This window comes from Cladophialophora bantiana (assembly GCF_000835475.1).
Source record: "Cladophialophora bantiana CBS 173.52 unplaced genomic scaffold supercont1.9, whole genome shotgun sequence".
NCBI classification, from domain to species: Eukaryota; Fungi; Ascomycota; class Eurotiomycetes; order Chaetothyriales; family Herpotrichiellaceae; genus Cladophialophora; species Cladophialophora bantiana.
The window spans coordinates 650,994-663,410 of NW_015971583.1; the positions used below are offsets into that span (position 1 = coordinate 650,994).

Genomic DNA, 12,417 nt, shown 5'->3' on the forward strand with positions numbered 1-12,417 from the left:
ACCCAGAAGACCGAGACCGAGACCGAGACCGCCTTAGCAAACTCATGAATGTATTTGAACAAAGACCCATACGCTGGAGAACACCCTGCACCCGTATCGATACCAAGTCGGATCCATTAATCCATTGTTGGGTGAAACTCCTTCACCAGCTTTTCTCTCCAAAGACTGCCATTTAAAGCCAAGGCATCCACAACCCATCCATTCCACTAAGCCGCGTAGGATCGGTCGCCTTACTGACCAAGTCCACTACGTTCTGACACGCAGGAAGGACACCTGTGACGCCTGTGGGAATGGCGTTTGAGGCAGCCGTGGCGGCACTTGCACTTCCTTCCCCCCCAGCCGCAGTTCCATTAGTACTGGCGGTTTGTGTTGCCGAAGAAGCGGTCGAAGGAAAACCGACACTGCCCTGTGTCTTCGCCAACGTCAGTGCGCGCCGCGTGATGAACTCGACATTCATCGCCACCAGCTCTCTCAAATGTGACCCTTCCATTTTCTGATCCCCTCCTTGACCACCACTTCCGCTAGATTGAGGCCGCCCAGCAGCCCAATTATACATCTCATCCCTCACAAAGATAGCAAGTTGCTGTTCCATTTCATATCCGTTATCCCCCTCAGCAAGGCACCGCGCGATTGCCATCAAGCTTGCCGTGAAGATCCCTTCGACGCCCAGGGGTCCCATGAGCGTTTGCAAGTTTGGAGTCAACCGGAATGGCACCTGCTCGGGATTATAGAACAACGCTCGACTTGAATTGAGATTGGGTAGCAGGTCAGACGCCCAAATATCCCCAGTCGCTCGAGAAATGGAGAATTTCATGGGATACCGCGCAGACATATGCATTATATATGTCATAAACGTGGTCGCCGCAAACTGATAACTGAATTGTCGCCGGAAGAGCCAGAAGTCTTCGAAAGAAAGGTACGTGGCTTGGAAATACTTCAATGCGATAGTGTTGGCGACCCATCTTTCCTGGATTGTGGTGAAGATTTCGGTCTTCATGATGGCAACTTGTTCAGGCGTTCTGGGATTTGTCTTCTGCTGCTCGGCGATGGTGCGTGATTTCTCGAGGACGAAGAGGATAGGGTCATCCCGGGACATAGTGTTGTGAGGAAGTTTGCGTACGTGGTCTTCATACACAGATTGGAGTGTCACATAGGAGGCGTCGTCCTGGACTAGCCGAATGTGCGGTGCTATTGGCACGAAGATGGGTAAGTGGAAGTATAGATTTCTGCGACGGGATTCCTTGCGCTTGGCCAGTGTCTGGTTGAAGATCCGGAAGAGTTGCACGATGCGTTCCTCGCGACGGACTTTGCCACCTGTTGGGTGCTGAACCGCAAAGGGATGCAGAGAACCGTCATGGCCGCGAATCGTTAGGCGGCGATGGCAAATGCTGTTTCCTCGCACAAGTTCGACGGTTGGCATAAAGCGCTCAATACGGACGAAGTCGGTGTTTTTGTCTTTGTGTTGTTGATACTGTCCAGGGACCTCCACCGAGTCGTCAAACTTGAGGAATTTGAATTCACTCAGATGATGGCTGTACGACTCCAACGGTGCCCATTGCTGCCTATGATCGAGCTTCTGTTCGAACTTGTCTCGCCACTTCCTTAACTTATGAATGTACTCATACATCGTTGGCTTGGTTTGGACAAAATCCGCCTCAAACGACTTGCGGATGTGAGCTGGAAGGACGGACTGGACGAATCGGGCAACGTTAGCTTCGGTCTGAGGAGGCAATTTGGCTCCTTCGGCATAAGTCATGGGCGCCCGGCTGATGTAGTGCAAACCGTCGTTTAGCAATGCAACAATAAGTCGATGAGCATCCTCGTCTGGCGGACACTTGAAATGCTTCGACAACTGATCTGTCATGGTTTCCATTGACAATGCAAGCAAGGGGAAAGCGGTCTTCAGGCCAGCCATGATCTCATCGGTAAAATCCCACGGCCTCTTGGGCTCTTCAGGCTTCTTATGAGCTTCTGTACCGTTCGCCTGGGTGGTATCGGCATCAGGCTCTTGCTTGGGTTTGGGAGACGATGGTCCATTGGCAGGAGCTTCGCCATTGGCTGTGCCGGGCTGTGAGCCGGCCTCCTTTTTCTCTTCCTGACTCTTCTGCTGCTTGGCCTTCTGGGCTTCATACTGTTTTTTCTTTCCCAGGAAATCTTCTCGTGTTGCACGCAGGTGATAGAACAATGCCTGCGGGAATCCTTTGGCGATCTTCACTAGCACTGCTTTGGCAAGCCGTGCCTCTTTATGCTCGAGGCTGCCGAGTAGTTGGGGAACAAACGTAGTCCAGTACCACACCGGCGTCTCACCCTTGAAGTCTTCAAACGCCTTCGCAATATGGCCCTCTTCGTCATCGAGGCTAAGTAACCACAATACTCGACTGAGCATCTTCCTTGATTTGGCACTTTTGTACAATCCAGCCGCTTCGAGATAGCAACTAACAGCGTTGCTGGCAGCTTCGATGTTGGTTGGGGTCTCCTTGAACTTGCGGTCGGAATACTGGCCCCATTCCGCCCATGCTTTCGGTAGACGAAGATCGTAGTAGAGAGCTACGCCAAATGCTTCGTTCGCTTCTTCCGCGTGTTGAAGCTTTGCCAGAAACATGCCTTTGAGCGTATAGAACTCAGCCTTCTGTTGCGCACCAAAATAATTGAGATTGGTATTGTTGATTACGTCAAGACCACTGTTCAACTCGGCCATGTTCTGATAATGGCACTGGGCTTGTTCTTTCAACTTAAGAAAAGCCTCTTGGATCTCGATGTTGGGCAACGTGTAGATCCTGCCAAGCTGATTGATACATACTTCGGGCATTTGGTGTTTCCGTGCAACATGCGAAAACTTGTTGATAATCCAGGCTGTTTCATGGTAACCCCGGAATGCATATGAGTTGTTGCCAACGTTGTTTCCGCCTTGAGGAAGAAGAGACAGGTACGTCGAGTTCACAAGCTGGAAAACGTGCTGACGCCAGGTAACCAGGTCTTGCCACGCATTGATATCGTCCCAGATGTTCGGCAGCCGGTCTCTCCAGGCCTGCAGGAGAAGCTTGAGCTCTTGTGATTTGCTGTCAAGATTTCGCTCATTGGTGCCCATGAGACTGTCGCAAATAACGCTAGCGTCATGAAGCTCGACCAGCTGCTGGAAATTCTGCAGGATGGGAATATGAGCATTTGTTATACGCTTGGGAAGTTGATGCCATTTGCGGATGGAGAGCTGGATGGCCTCGTCGCAGACATGTTGGAATTCGGCACGCGACATCTGTTTGGAATTGTATCGTAGTAGTGCCATGAATGCTTGGAAAAAGGTTCGTCTAGGTGTCGGAGCGTCAGAAACGGACTTGATCATTGCATCCAGTTGATTCCGATTCTCTTCGCCAGTCCAAGCTTCATAGTTCCTCCAGGCCGATTCGAGAAGAAGATCATTGAAGTTTTCGTGCTTTGCAAATTCGCCTAACAGATCCCACTGTTGGAGTTTCTGGGCGCAAATCATCCAGTGATCTTCCCACAAGTAGTATTCTCCTTGAGAGAAAGGCACAACACCAGTTCGTGCTTTGACTTGTGCCGACTCCCAGAGTTGCTGGGCTTTGTCCCAGATTCCATGCTGCTCATACGAGAGCGCGGCGTTCGTTTCCATAAACTTGCACCGTCTTCTCCAGGCTCCATAGAACAGGTCATCCTCCTGGAGCCCGGCATAGACTTCAACTAGAGCATCGAGATTGCTCTCACGAACTGCTGGGGTGTCGATAAGTGGGTCAATGGTGGATTCTTCCAATGAAATAAGCGCAGTGTACCATGCATCATAAGTCCTACTCAAAAATTTCATGACGTGAGGAGGCACTTTGAACCGTGGTTTGGCTCGAACTGCTCCCTCAAGCAATGCTTGAACGACGTTGGGGCGCAGATTCAGTTGTCTCTGATGATATTCTCGGGTGAGGAGGGTGACCATTCCTTTTTCGAGGTCAAGACGCTCGTCCCGGTTCAGGGCAGACCAGCAGAGAGGGAATAGTTTGACCCAGACATCGTATGCAACATTGTCGTCAATATGCTGCAACTGAGTGAGAGGTTCAAGAAGGTCACGGACTTTTACCTCATGAATCTCTTGATTGAACCGGCGCTGTGCAACAACAAGAGCGTCGAGGCTGTCTTCGATAATTGCATCGTCTTTTCGTTGCTCAGGACTGACAAGGTTGAGGCTGAACAACTGAGACATGGGACAAACTCGAACGTCTTCTGGGTGGAGGCGAGCCGGCATCGACATTTCAACAGAGCCCATGATGAGATGTGAGGCTTGCTTCAACCAGAACGAATCTGCCAATGTGTCCCAATTCTGCAGGGTCAACACGTAGTTGAGCCGATAACTCGCGGTTTTGGACAAGGCGCGGTTAAATATGTTCATGAAGCGATTTCGCATCTCCACATCTTTTGCGCGCGTTCCGATCAAGAAAGCATGCTCCAGCCTCACAGTCAGCTCCGTCCGCGTTACCGTGGGGTCCTCGTAGATCTTGAACACGAGTTCGAGGAAGCGCTCAAGAAGATTTTGAGTGGGCCACTTTTCGAATATGAGCATCTTATGTAGCACGGCCGTCTTCTCCTTAAGCGTCGGATATGGCTCGGTCGAGTTAAACACCCACTTCTCCACCATGTCCAAAACTTTGCTGCACATTTCGACGTTGAAGGATTTCTCAACGAGTGAGGCCAGAACACTAAGGAACGGTCGTCGCTGTTCATTGAGTTCTCCCATGCGGGATGATAGTATATCGATGGTTTTCTTGATAAGATCAACGCCGAGCGCAAACTCGTAAGGATCCATCAATGGCTCGCCCAGACGCCAACCTTGGGGAGGAGGGCCAGGCGGAATCATATAAGCGTTAATGTGCTCCTTTGCCAGTTTCTGCTGCAACGCTTTCATCGCCCCGTTGATATGGTCGTCCACATCGGCCGGCCGTACCAATGAAAGAGTCCACAGGTTATTAATACCTGAAATGTAGCTGCCATTTGACAAGGCTTCACCAACCATAACCTTAGAATATCGGGTCGGGAAGTCTGAAGGTGGTGCGTCCAAGTCCATTGCGTCTGCATCATCCGTTTTTTGTGTTGGAACCGCCTCAAGCACTCGTCGAACCAATGGAAGAGACTTATCATCATCAGTCACCAGGTGCAGGCAATCTTGAATTTCGGGTTCTTCCATCTTCAGCGGCTTCTCCAATAGCTTCTGGATCTTCTCCATATGGTTAATGATCCACTCATTCGTCTTTGTGCTCAATAGGATTCGCATGACCTGTAGAGCATTGACCATGCAAGTCAGATGTTTCTCCTCCGCCTTGTCTGCTTTTTCCCCACTTAGAATCGGATCGAGCAGCTTCTCGTAAAGACCAACATCAACATCTGTCCACAGATTGGGTGCCAAAAGATCTCGAAGGAGCTGAACGCCCTTTTTGCATATGTCATTTGACAGAGCCTGTTGCTGAGCCTTCTGCATGGTCTTGGCCTTGAGCTCTGCGGCCGGCACGGGAAAGCGTTCCGGCAAAGAAGTGATGAAGGTAATCATATACTTTACAACAGCCGTGCGAAGCTCAAGCGGAATCACGTATTCGCTCTTCTCCTTGGCCGGTGGTGGCGCCAGCTTCTGATCCCCAACCGTATCTCTCTTGCGTGAAGGCGTCAAGTCAGCTCCAGTCTGGGGCGGAGACGCCGCAGAGACTCGTCGGCTTTCCCATTGCTGAATCAACGAAATTAGGTTCAAGGCGAGTTTTTTGTTCTCGTTGGAGGGGTTTGGTGGAGGAGCAAGTTTGTGGAGCATCTGAATCATCGTCGAGATGAACAGTTCCCTCGACTCATAGAAGAGATCGGGCTGACGCACAATGAAGTTGAAGATGCTCTGAACCTGTTGCAGGTTTCCTGTCTCTTCGTTCAGGATCTTGCGCGGTAACCTAGCCCAGGATGGTGCTCTCTTGTCTCCAGGGGTATTGCCACTGACGCCTATCCTCGCTGGCAGTACTGGAGCCAGCACTTCCAAAGCTTGTGTAACCAAAGTTTTGCCCTCATTTTGGTGAGCCTTCAATAGCTGATTGTAGATCTGCACAGCGATCTTTGGAGGAGTGTCATAAGACCTGATGAAATAACATATGAGGACATAAGCTGCGTACTTATTGATGACATCTTCCAGTTTGATGTGGCCCCAAGAATATTTGATGATGTCTTTTCGATCCTCTGAAACAGCATCTTTGTGGTATTTCAGGATGAACGCAGAGAGCTGCAATGCTTCCATACGAGTATGGTCCACACCTGGTTGAGATGAGTCGTCGGCCGGATCAGGAGTTGCAGGTTTCCATAGACGCTCCAAAAAGAGATTGAACAACTTGCTGTCTGCTAGTGGCTCGGCCTTGCTCTCCTCTTGACGGATGTTCTGCACATCTCTTGCCATAATTGGATTGACCACGTTGTGAAACAGGAACGTCTTCACCTTGTGAGGTTCAGCTTTTTGCGAATAAACGTCGAGACATCGCTCGATAATATTGTACCGATGGGTTGCAGAATGATTAGTGATGATGGCGTCAAAGATGTACTTCGACAGCTTCAAGGGAGTCTTTATGGTACCCTGAGCAGCCGAAGAAAAGAGCTCGATCATGAAGTTGAGGTCATCTGGCGAGGATGTCAAGTATTGTGTCAATACATCCATAACTTGGTCTCCGGTTTGCTCGGCACGCAGGCGTTGTGAAGGTTGCAGCTGATCTTTGCGTAATTCTCCCTCGATTTCTTGGCCGGCAGTCAAGATCTTGGCTCTGAGCTGCTCCTGATCGCGCAGCCAGTCTCTGGCCGACTCAAAACTGCAAATTGAGTGTACGATGTAGATCCCGTTGATTGCCGCTGTGTGGCGCTCTTGCGTTCCCTCGACGTCGAAGGCAGCCTTGATAAGCGCTTCTGTGTCGCTCATGACAGCATCGCGAATAGTTGCGCTAGATTCCGACCTCAGGATTTGCGCAAAAAAGCGACCGTACTTCTCCTCTTGAAGGCGCGATTGAAAGAACGACCACGTCTCCTTGGGATATTTGTCGAGATAGAGTATGAGCGGATGACGGAATGGGCTAGCGACAGTACGGCGCAGTTTTCCTTCCAGATCTAGGACGCTGTTGACCAAGTCTCCCATAAAGCTAGTAGCAGCAGGGGGAAGGAGGTGAAAAATATTGAATATCGCGGTGACAATCTTCATCTGTGGATTTTGTTCTATCAGCCCAAAGGACACTTTTTGCAGTAACTGCTCGTCAGCGATGACTCTCATATGTTCAAGTAATCGAGCGCCTATTTCAACTTTGAAATAGTTGGTCAGCAGAGTCAGTAATCTCGCAAGGCCTTCCAGTCCAGCGACAGTCAGTCGCTTCGAGTCTTGGAGATTCATCAAGATAGGCCTCAATCCATTCTGGAGCAGGTCCTTTGGGAGCTTCGAGGTCTGGACCAGCACTTCCTTCAGGCCAGCGTTGGCAGCCTCGATGATTTCGGGTGATTTCGAGTAAAGCAGTTTGAAGAAGACGGTAATAATCCGGGCTCGGCTGGAATTCTGCGGACCATTTGCAAACTCTGGCAAACTCATGGCAATGGAAAGGAGCTTCAGGCATGAAACACGCAAGTTGACAATCAGCTGAGCATTGTTGTATTCGTCAGGTTTTGGGTGGAGGATCTCAGAATCCGCGTCTGCGAGAGCGAGTGACTCCATCATGAGTCGGTTGAGCTGGTCATTCAATGGGACGAGATCATGACCTAGACCCAAGCAGTATGTAATGGCGTCGATAAAGCCAGTTTGGGAGAGGAAGGGAAGAGCTCGAAGTGGTTTGTTGAAGATCGGTGGGAGAAATCTTTCCTTAACAGGGGCAATCAGCTCATGCACCTCAACCCCCACAACTTCTGCCATAGTCGAGAAGGCATGTTGCGCTGTCTCACGTGCATGCGTGTTCATGTGAGAGAGTTCCAGACTGAATGTTACAGAAAGGGCGTGGATAGTGCTCCTCTCGTTGGCGAGCATCTCCCGTGTCTGACCAGCACAGCATTTCCGAAGAATGAAATCCAGTGTTTCTTGGGCAGTAATCCGGGTGCTTGCTGGGACCTCTTGAGGCGTGTCTTTGATCACGAAAAGCAAAGCTTTGACTATCTCAAGTTGCTTACTGTTGAGGAAAGGGTTGCCCAGGTTGAACTTCTTGACCAGAATCTGTATTCCCAAAGTAGCGCCGGCCTTGGTAAACCACTCCACCTCGCGGCATCTGTGGCAGAATGTCTGAGTAAGGTGCGTGAAGAAAGGCAGTTTAGCCGCCTTTTCTTCACTGCCAAAGATGGTGCGAGCCGTGTCAAGCACGGCTAGCATCGATGCTTCGGCAGCCTCGCGGATGACGATGTTGTCTGAGGCCAGGCAATCACAGATAACATCGCCTAAGATGCGGGTGCTGAGATGGACCGCACCTTCACCCAGATTGACGTCGAATTCTTTGGTTCTTCGGCCAGAATCGCACAGAGCTTGCCCGAGTTCCACAACACTAAAATGACGCGATATATTCTGAATGAATGCTTCGGCCTGAGACTTCAGATCCGGGACAGCCGTTGCTGTGAAGCAGGCCTTAAGGAGCTTCTTCAAGTTCTCTTCCTGATCTCGACGTTTTTGCACCGACTTTCCAAATTCGTTTTCAGCCAGCATGTCGGCATATGTCGAAATCCGCCGCGAAAGGAGGTCGTTTGCCTGAAGTCGAAGGAGAGCCGCGAGATCGTCTGGAAGATGGTCGTGGCCGATGAACAGTTTCACCTGGTTACTGATGTACTTAAATGACTGCTGCTTGTAGTAGAGATCTAATGCCTTCGTATTTGTGCTTTTAGCTGTCTCAGTGAGTTTCCGAATAGCTAGGTCGACGCCAGTATCCAAAGGGAAAGCTCGATCGCGGCTGGTCTCAAGAAATCGGATGTCAAAGCTGGGTTCGTCGTCAGTGTAACGCCGATAAGACAGGCGATGCGGATGGTTCAGGAATTTTCTATTGCGCCCCCCGAGTTTTCCAAGGATGCGCATCGTCGTATGGGAGTGAAAATGTTGGTACGGCTGAGGCTTCAGGTGCTCAAACAAGGCAGTCATCAGATCATCCATGATCGGTGCCATGATCGGATCCAAGTAGTCTGCTGTTAAATTGTCAACGCAGAGCTCGAGCGTTCTAAGGCCTTGCCCAACAAGGTCGGGGCCAGCCCGAAGAGCCACGACCAGGGGTCTCATCAAATGATTGAGATGCGGTAACAAATGGCTGAGTCTAGCCGGTACAGTTAACGTCAATTCAACGTACAGATCCCGGTCATGCGGATCCCTAGCGCCTTGGAGAAGATGATTGAAAGTTTCCAGCAGCATTTCGAGCAGTGGCAAGATTTCTTTGTAAAGGAGTTCGAAGCGCCCACCACCAATACTCCGGAATAGGGACCGAAGAAGAATGAAGTAATGGATAGGTTTCTCTGCTGTCACCGACAGCTGCACGCATTGTGTGATAATCTTCGTGATGTGCGGAAGCAGAACTTGCTCATTGTGCGTGGAGAACAGCGTGACGGCCATAAATGACAACTTGAACATCCTCAATAATATCGAGGATAGGACAATGTCTGACGATCCGACCTCAGGTAATTTGTTCATTAGGTACTGAAGGACCATCCCTGCAAATGCCGGTGAGGTGGCTTCGCTAGCAAGGAAGAATTGGGGGAGATGTAGCAGCGCGGTATGCTCAGACATTAGTTCATGGAGGTAAGGGATCTCAGCCTGGAAGACTTCATGGAAGGTGGCTGGGTCGATGCAGTGGAATACTGTCCCAAAGCTTTCTAGCAACTCCTTTTCCTCTCGCGTCATTTGTGCCATTGAGTGGCTGGCCATGAAGTCAACTGGAGAGGAATACTGCGTATCTGGTACTGGAGCTTCCGCACTATAGTAGCGAAATACCCGTGCGCCTTCGTGAAAGAGCTTGGTAACAACTCGTGTTTCCTCAGCGTTGTATCCAAAGGAGACTTCGTTCCAGTTGATAGGAATGCTGGCCTGGTCTACGTTCAGACCTGGAGGATTGCATGTCTTCAGCTGATAGAACATATTCTTGAGGCCATTGACAAGGTTCTTAAAGAGGAATTTGTTGTCGTTGACCGGGTCGGCACCTCGCTCTCGCGGATTCGAAGTCTTAATAGGAGTGGCATTGAATATGTCCACTTCGTCCCAGTCCGGAACCTGGTCCTTGTCATCCATATATGTCTCTGTTTGATTCTCCTTGAATTTGTCTCCATATTGGCGGCTCAACTTCACAGCGTTCTCATATTGATAATTCATTGCGGCAAATTTGTCGCCGATTGCATCAAGAATCATGATCAGGAAATATCTTGCCTCCTCCTTATTCTCCAGCTTAGTGATGCTTTCGGCCATGTTGAGGAGTAATTTTGCGCTCATCGTTTGGAAACTTGTCCCCGGGAAGTTGTCATGGAGGTTCTTCGTGTACACTTCGATTGTCCGCCGTATCTGATTGCGATCCAACGAGTCTCGCACGTGATGGAGAAGATCTGCAAGCATACTATATGCCAATGGACGCATGCTCTCATACACTGTAAGACCATCACCAATGAGGATGCGTTCGTCCAGTAACTCGTCGATCTTGTTCAAGAAGATTTTGCGATAATTGAAATTGATAATGTGCCGTATCGCAACCAGCAATTCTTTGCGAGTGCCAGACTTTTCCCTTGGGCAGTCTTTCAACAATCTAACAACAACACCCGGCAGAGTCGGCAAGAAGTCTGTCAGTTGATTTGCGTATACCCGGAGAAGGTAGGCCAGGAAACTCATAGTCTTGACCTGCGCGGTGATAAAATCTCCGAATGCGGCACGGTTCTTGATCTCTTTGCTGACACCGGTGAATATAGTTTTATTGGCAGCCGCCTCAGCGTGCGCTTTCTCTTGCGCTTTTGCCTGCAGCAGGAGAATTCCCTTGATCGAGGGCACAAACTTTTTGACATTGGCAGCCACCATACTCCGATGCGCTTGGAATATAGAAACGACAATGATAGGACATTCCGACAGGACCTTGAAGGATTGCATACCTTTTGCCAGGGGCGCGTGCTCTTTCTTTTCCGTTCCTGGATCCGACACTGTCGTGGCCGGCGAGCCGGGTCGTGGGGACTGGAAGGTCTGGCTTTGAAGATTTGACGTCGAAGATGAAGCTTGATGATGAGGTGCAGGAGAATCGAAGGTATCGCGGACCACCTGTTCCATCAACTCGAACATCTCTTGAATGAGGTCGAGGAAAGGCTGGACTTTTGAAGCGGTGGCAATGGGTTGGTGGCGTTCGAGATCCATGATCGTCTTCAGGCATAGTACAGCATTATCTTCATTTTCTACTCTCACCAGCTCCATCAGCATTTCCACCATGTCCAAGGCAAAGGGTTCGACTTCCGGCAGCTGATGTTGCAGTCGGTGCAAGATCTCGAGAATCTGGTTTCGGAGTATGTGTTCGAAGGAGGTCGGGTTCAAGTCTGGTTTCCCTTCCAAGATCTTCTTGAAGACGGGCCATAACTTGGTCAGGAATTTCGTATAGACGCTCGAGGGTGTACATAGGGATTCAATAGAGTCGCGAAGCTCGGTAGCCACGTTCGATTTGGTCCGCGTATCTGCGAAAGGATCAGAGTCAGTTCAGTTTGGAGAAAGCCGCATATAGCAGGTACGCGACTTGCCAATCTTTGGATCACTGAGCCTCGCAACATAGACATCGATCTTCTGGAAGGCATCCATGGTGATGTCGTTCCTAGTCTACCCCCCGATTGGTCGAGGAAGTGGAAAGGCCGGCTAAGCGTAGAGAAAGAGATGTATCGCAGGGTTTGAGCGCCTTCATAAGGATTCACCTTCCCAAAGGCCCATTTGCAAATGCGCGAATTTGGATCCGATCGCAGGAGTAAAATAGTCGCAGCGGCAGGCGTGCAATGGAAATAATTGGTCGCTAGAAGAAGATGTTAAGACGAAATTAACTGAACTCCCTGCAACAATACGAAACAAGAATGTAAAGAGAAGAAATGGGTGTAGGCAAGTTGCCTTGTTGGCCCGGGGTGCCTCCTCCGACCAAATTTGTATGGAGATTCTGCGGAGAATAGAGGCGCGAGGTAGAAAAGTGAATGCGAGGGGGGGAAGTTGCTTGCCTCGACCATGCAGATCACGTGGAAGCGCCAGTCCACGAAAGGGATAGTTGCCGTCAAGTTAAGCCAATCATAATACAGGGTGGACATGACAGTGGGCTCCCCTGGAGTGGAGTTTAGCGTGGCCTCGACTGCAGCCTTAAGAAGGGCAAAAAGGGCAAAAGAGCATTCCGAGCGAACAGTCAACGAGCCGATATATCAGAAGTGAAGATGAAGACATTTCTTTACGATTCCAGCACTGTCTTTCTCTCGCTC

General features: G+C 50.0%; 1 protein-coding gene across 1 annotated transcript; it reads right to left on the bottom strand.

Moving 5' to 3' along the window:
- Window positions 1-172: 172 nt before the first annotated feature.
- Z519_06531 (uncharacterized protein) lies at window positions 173-11,764 on the bottom strand (the record flags this gene model as incomplete). The annotated part of the gene is made up of 2 exons (XM_016764271.1): window positions 173-11,643; window positions 11,698-11,764. The coding sequence occupies 2 exons, from the start codon at window positions 11,762-11,764 to the stop codon at window positions 173-175; spliced, it is 11,538 nt and encodes a 3,845-aa protein (XP_016619353.1).
- Between the last annotated feature and the right edge of the window lie 653 nt (window positions 11,765-12,417).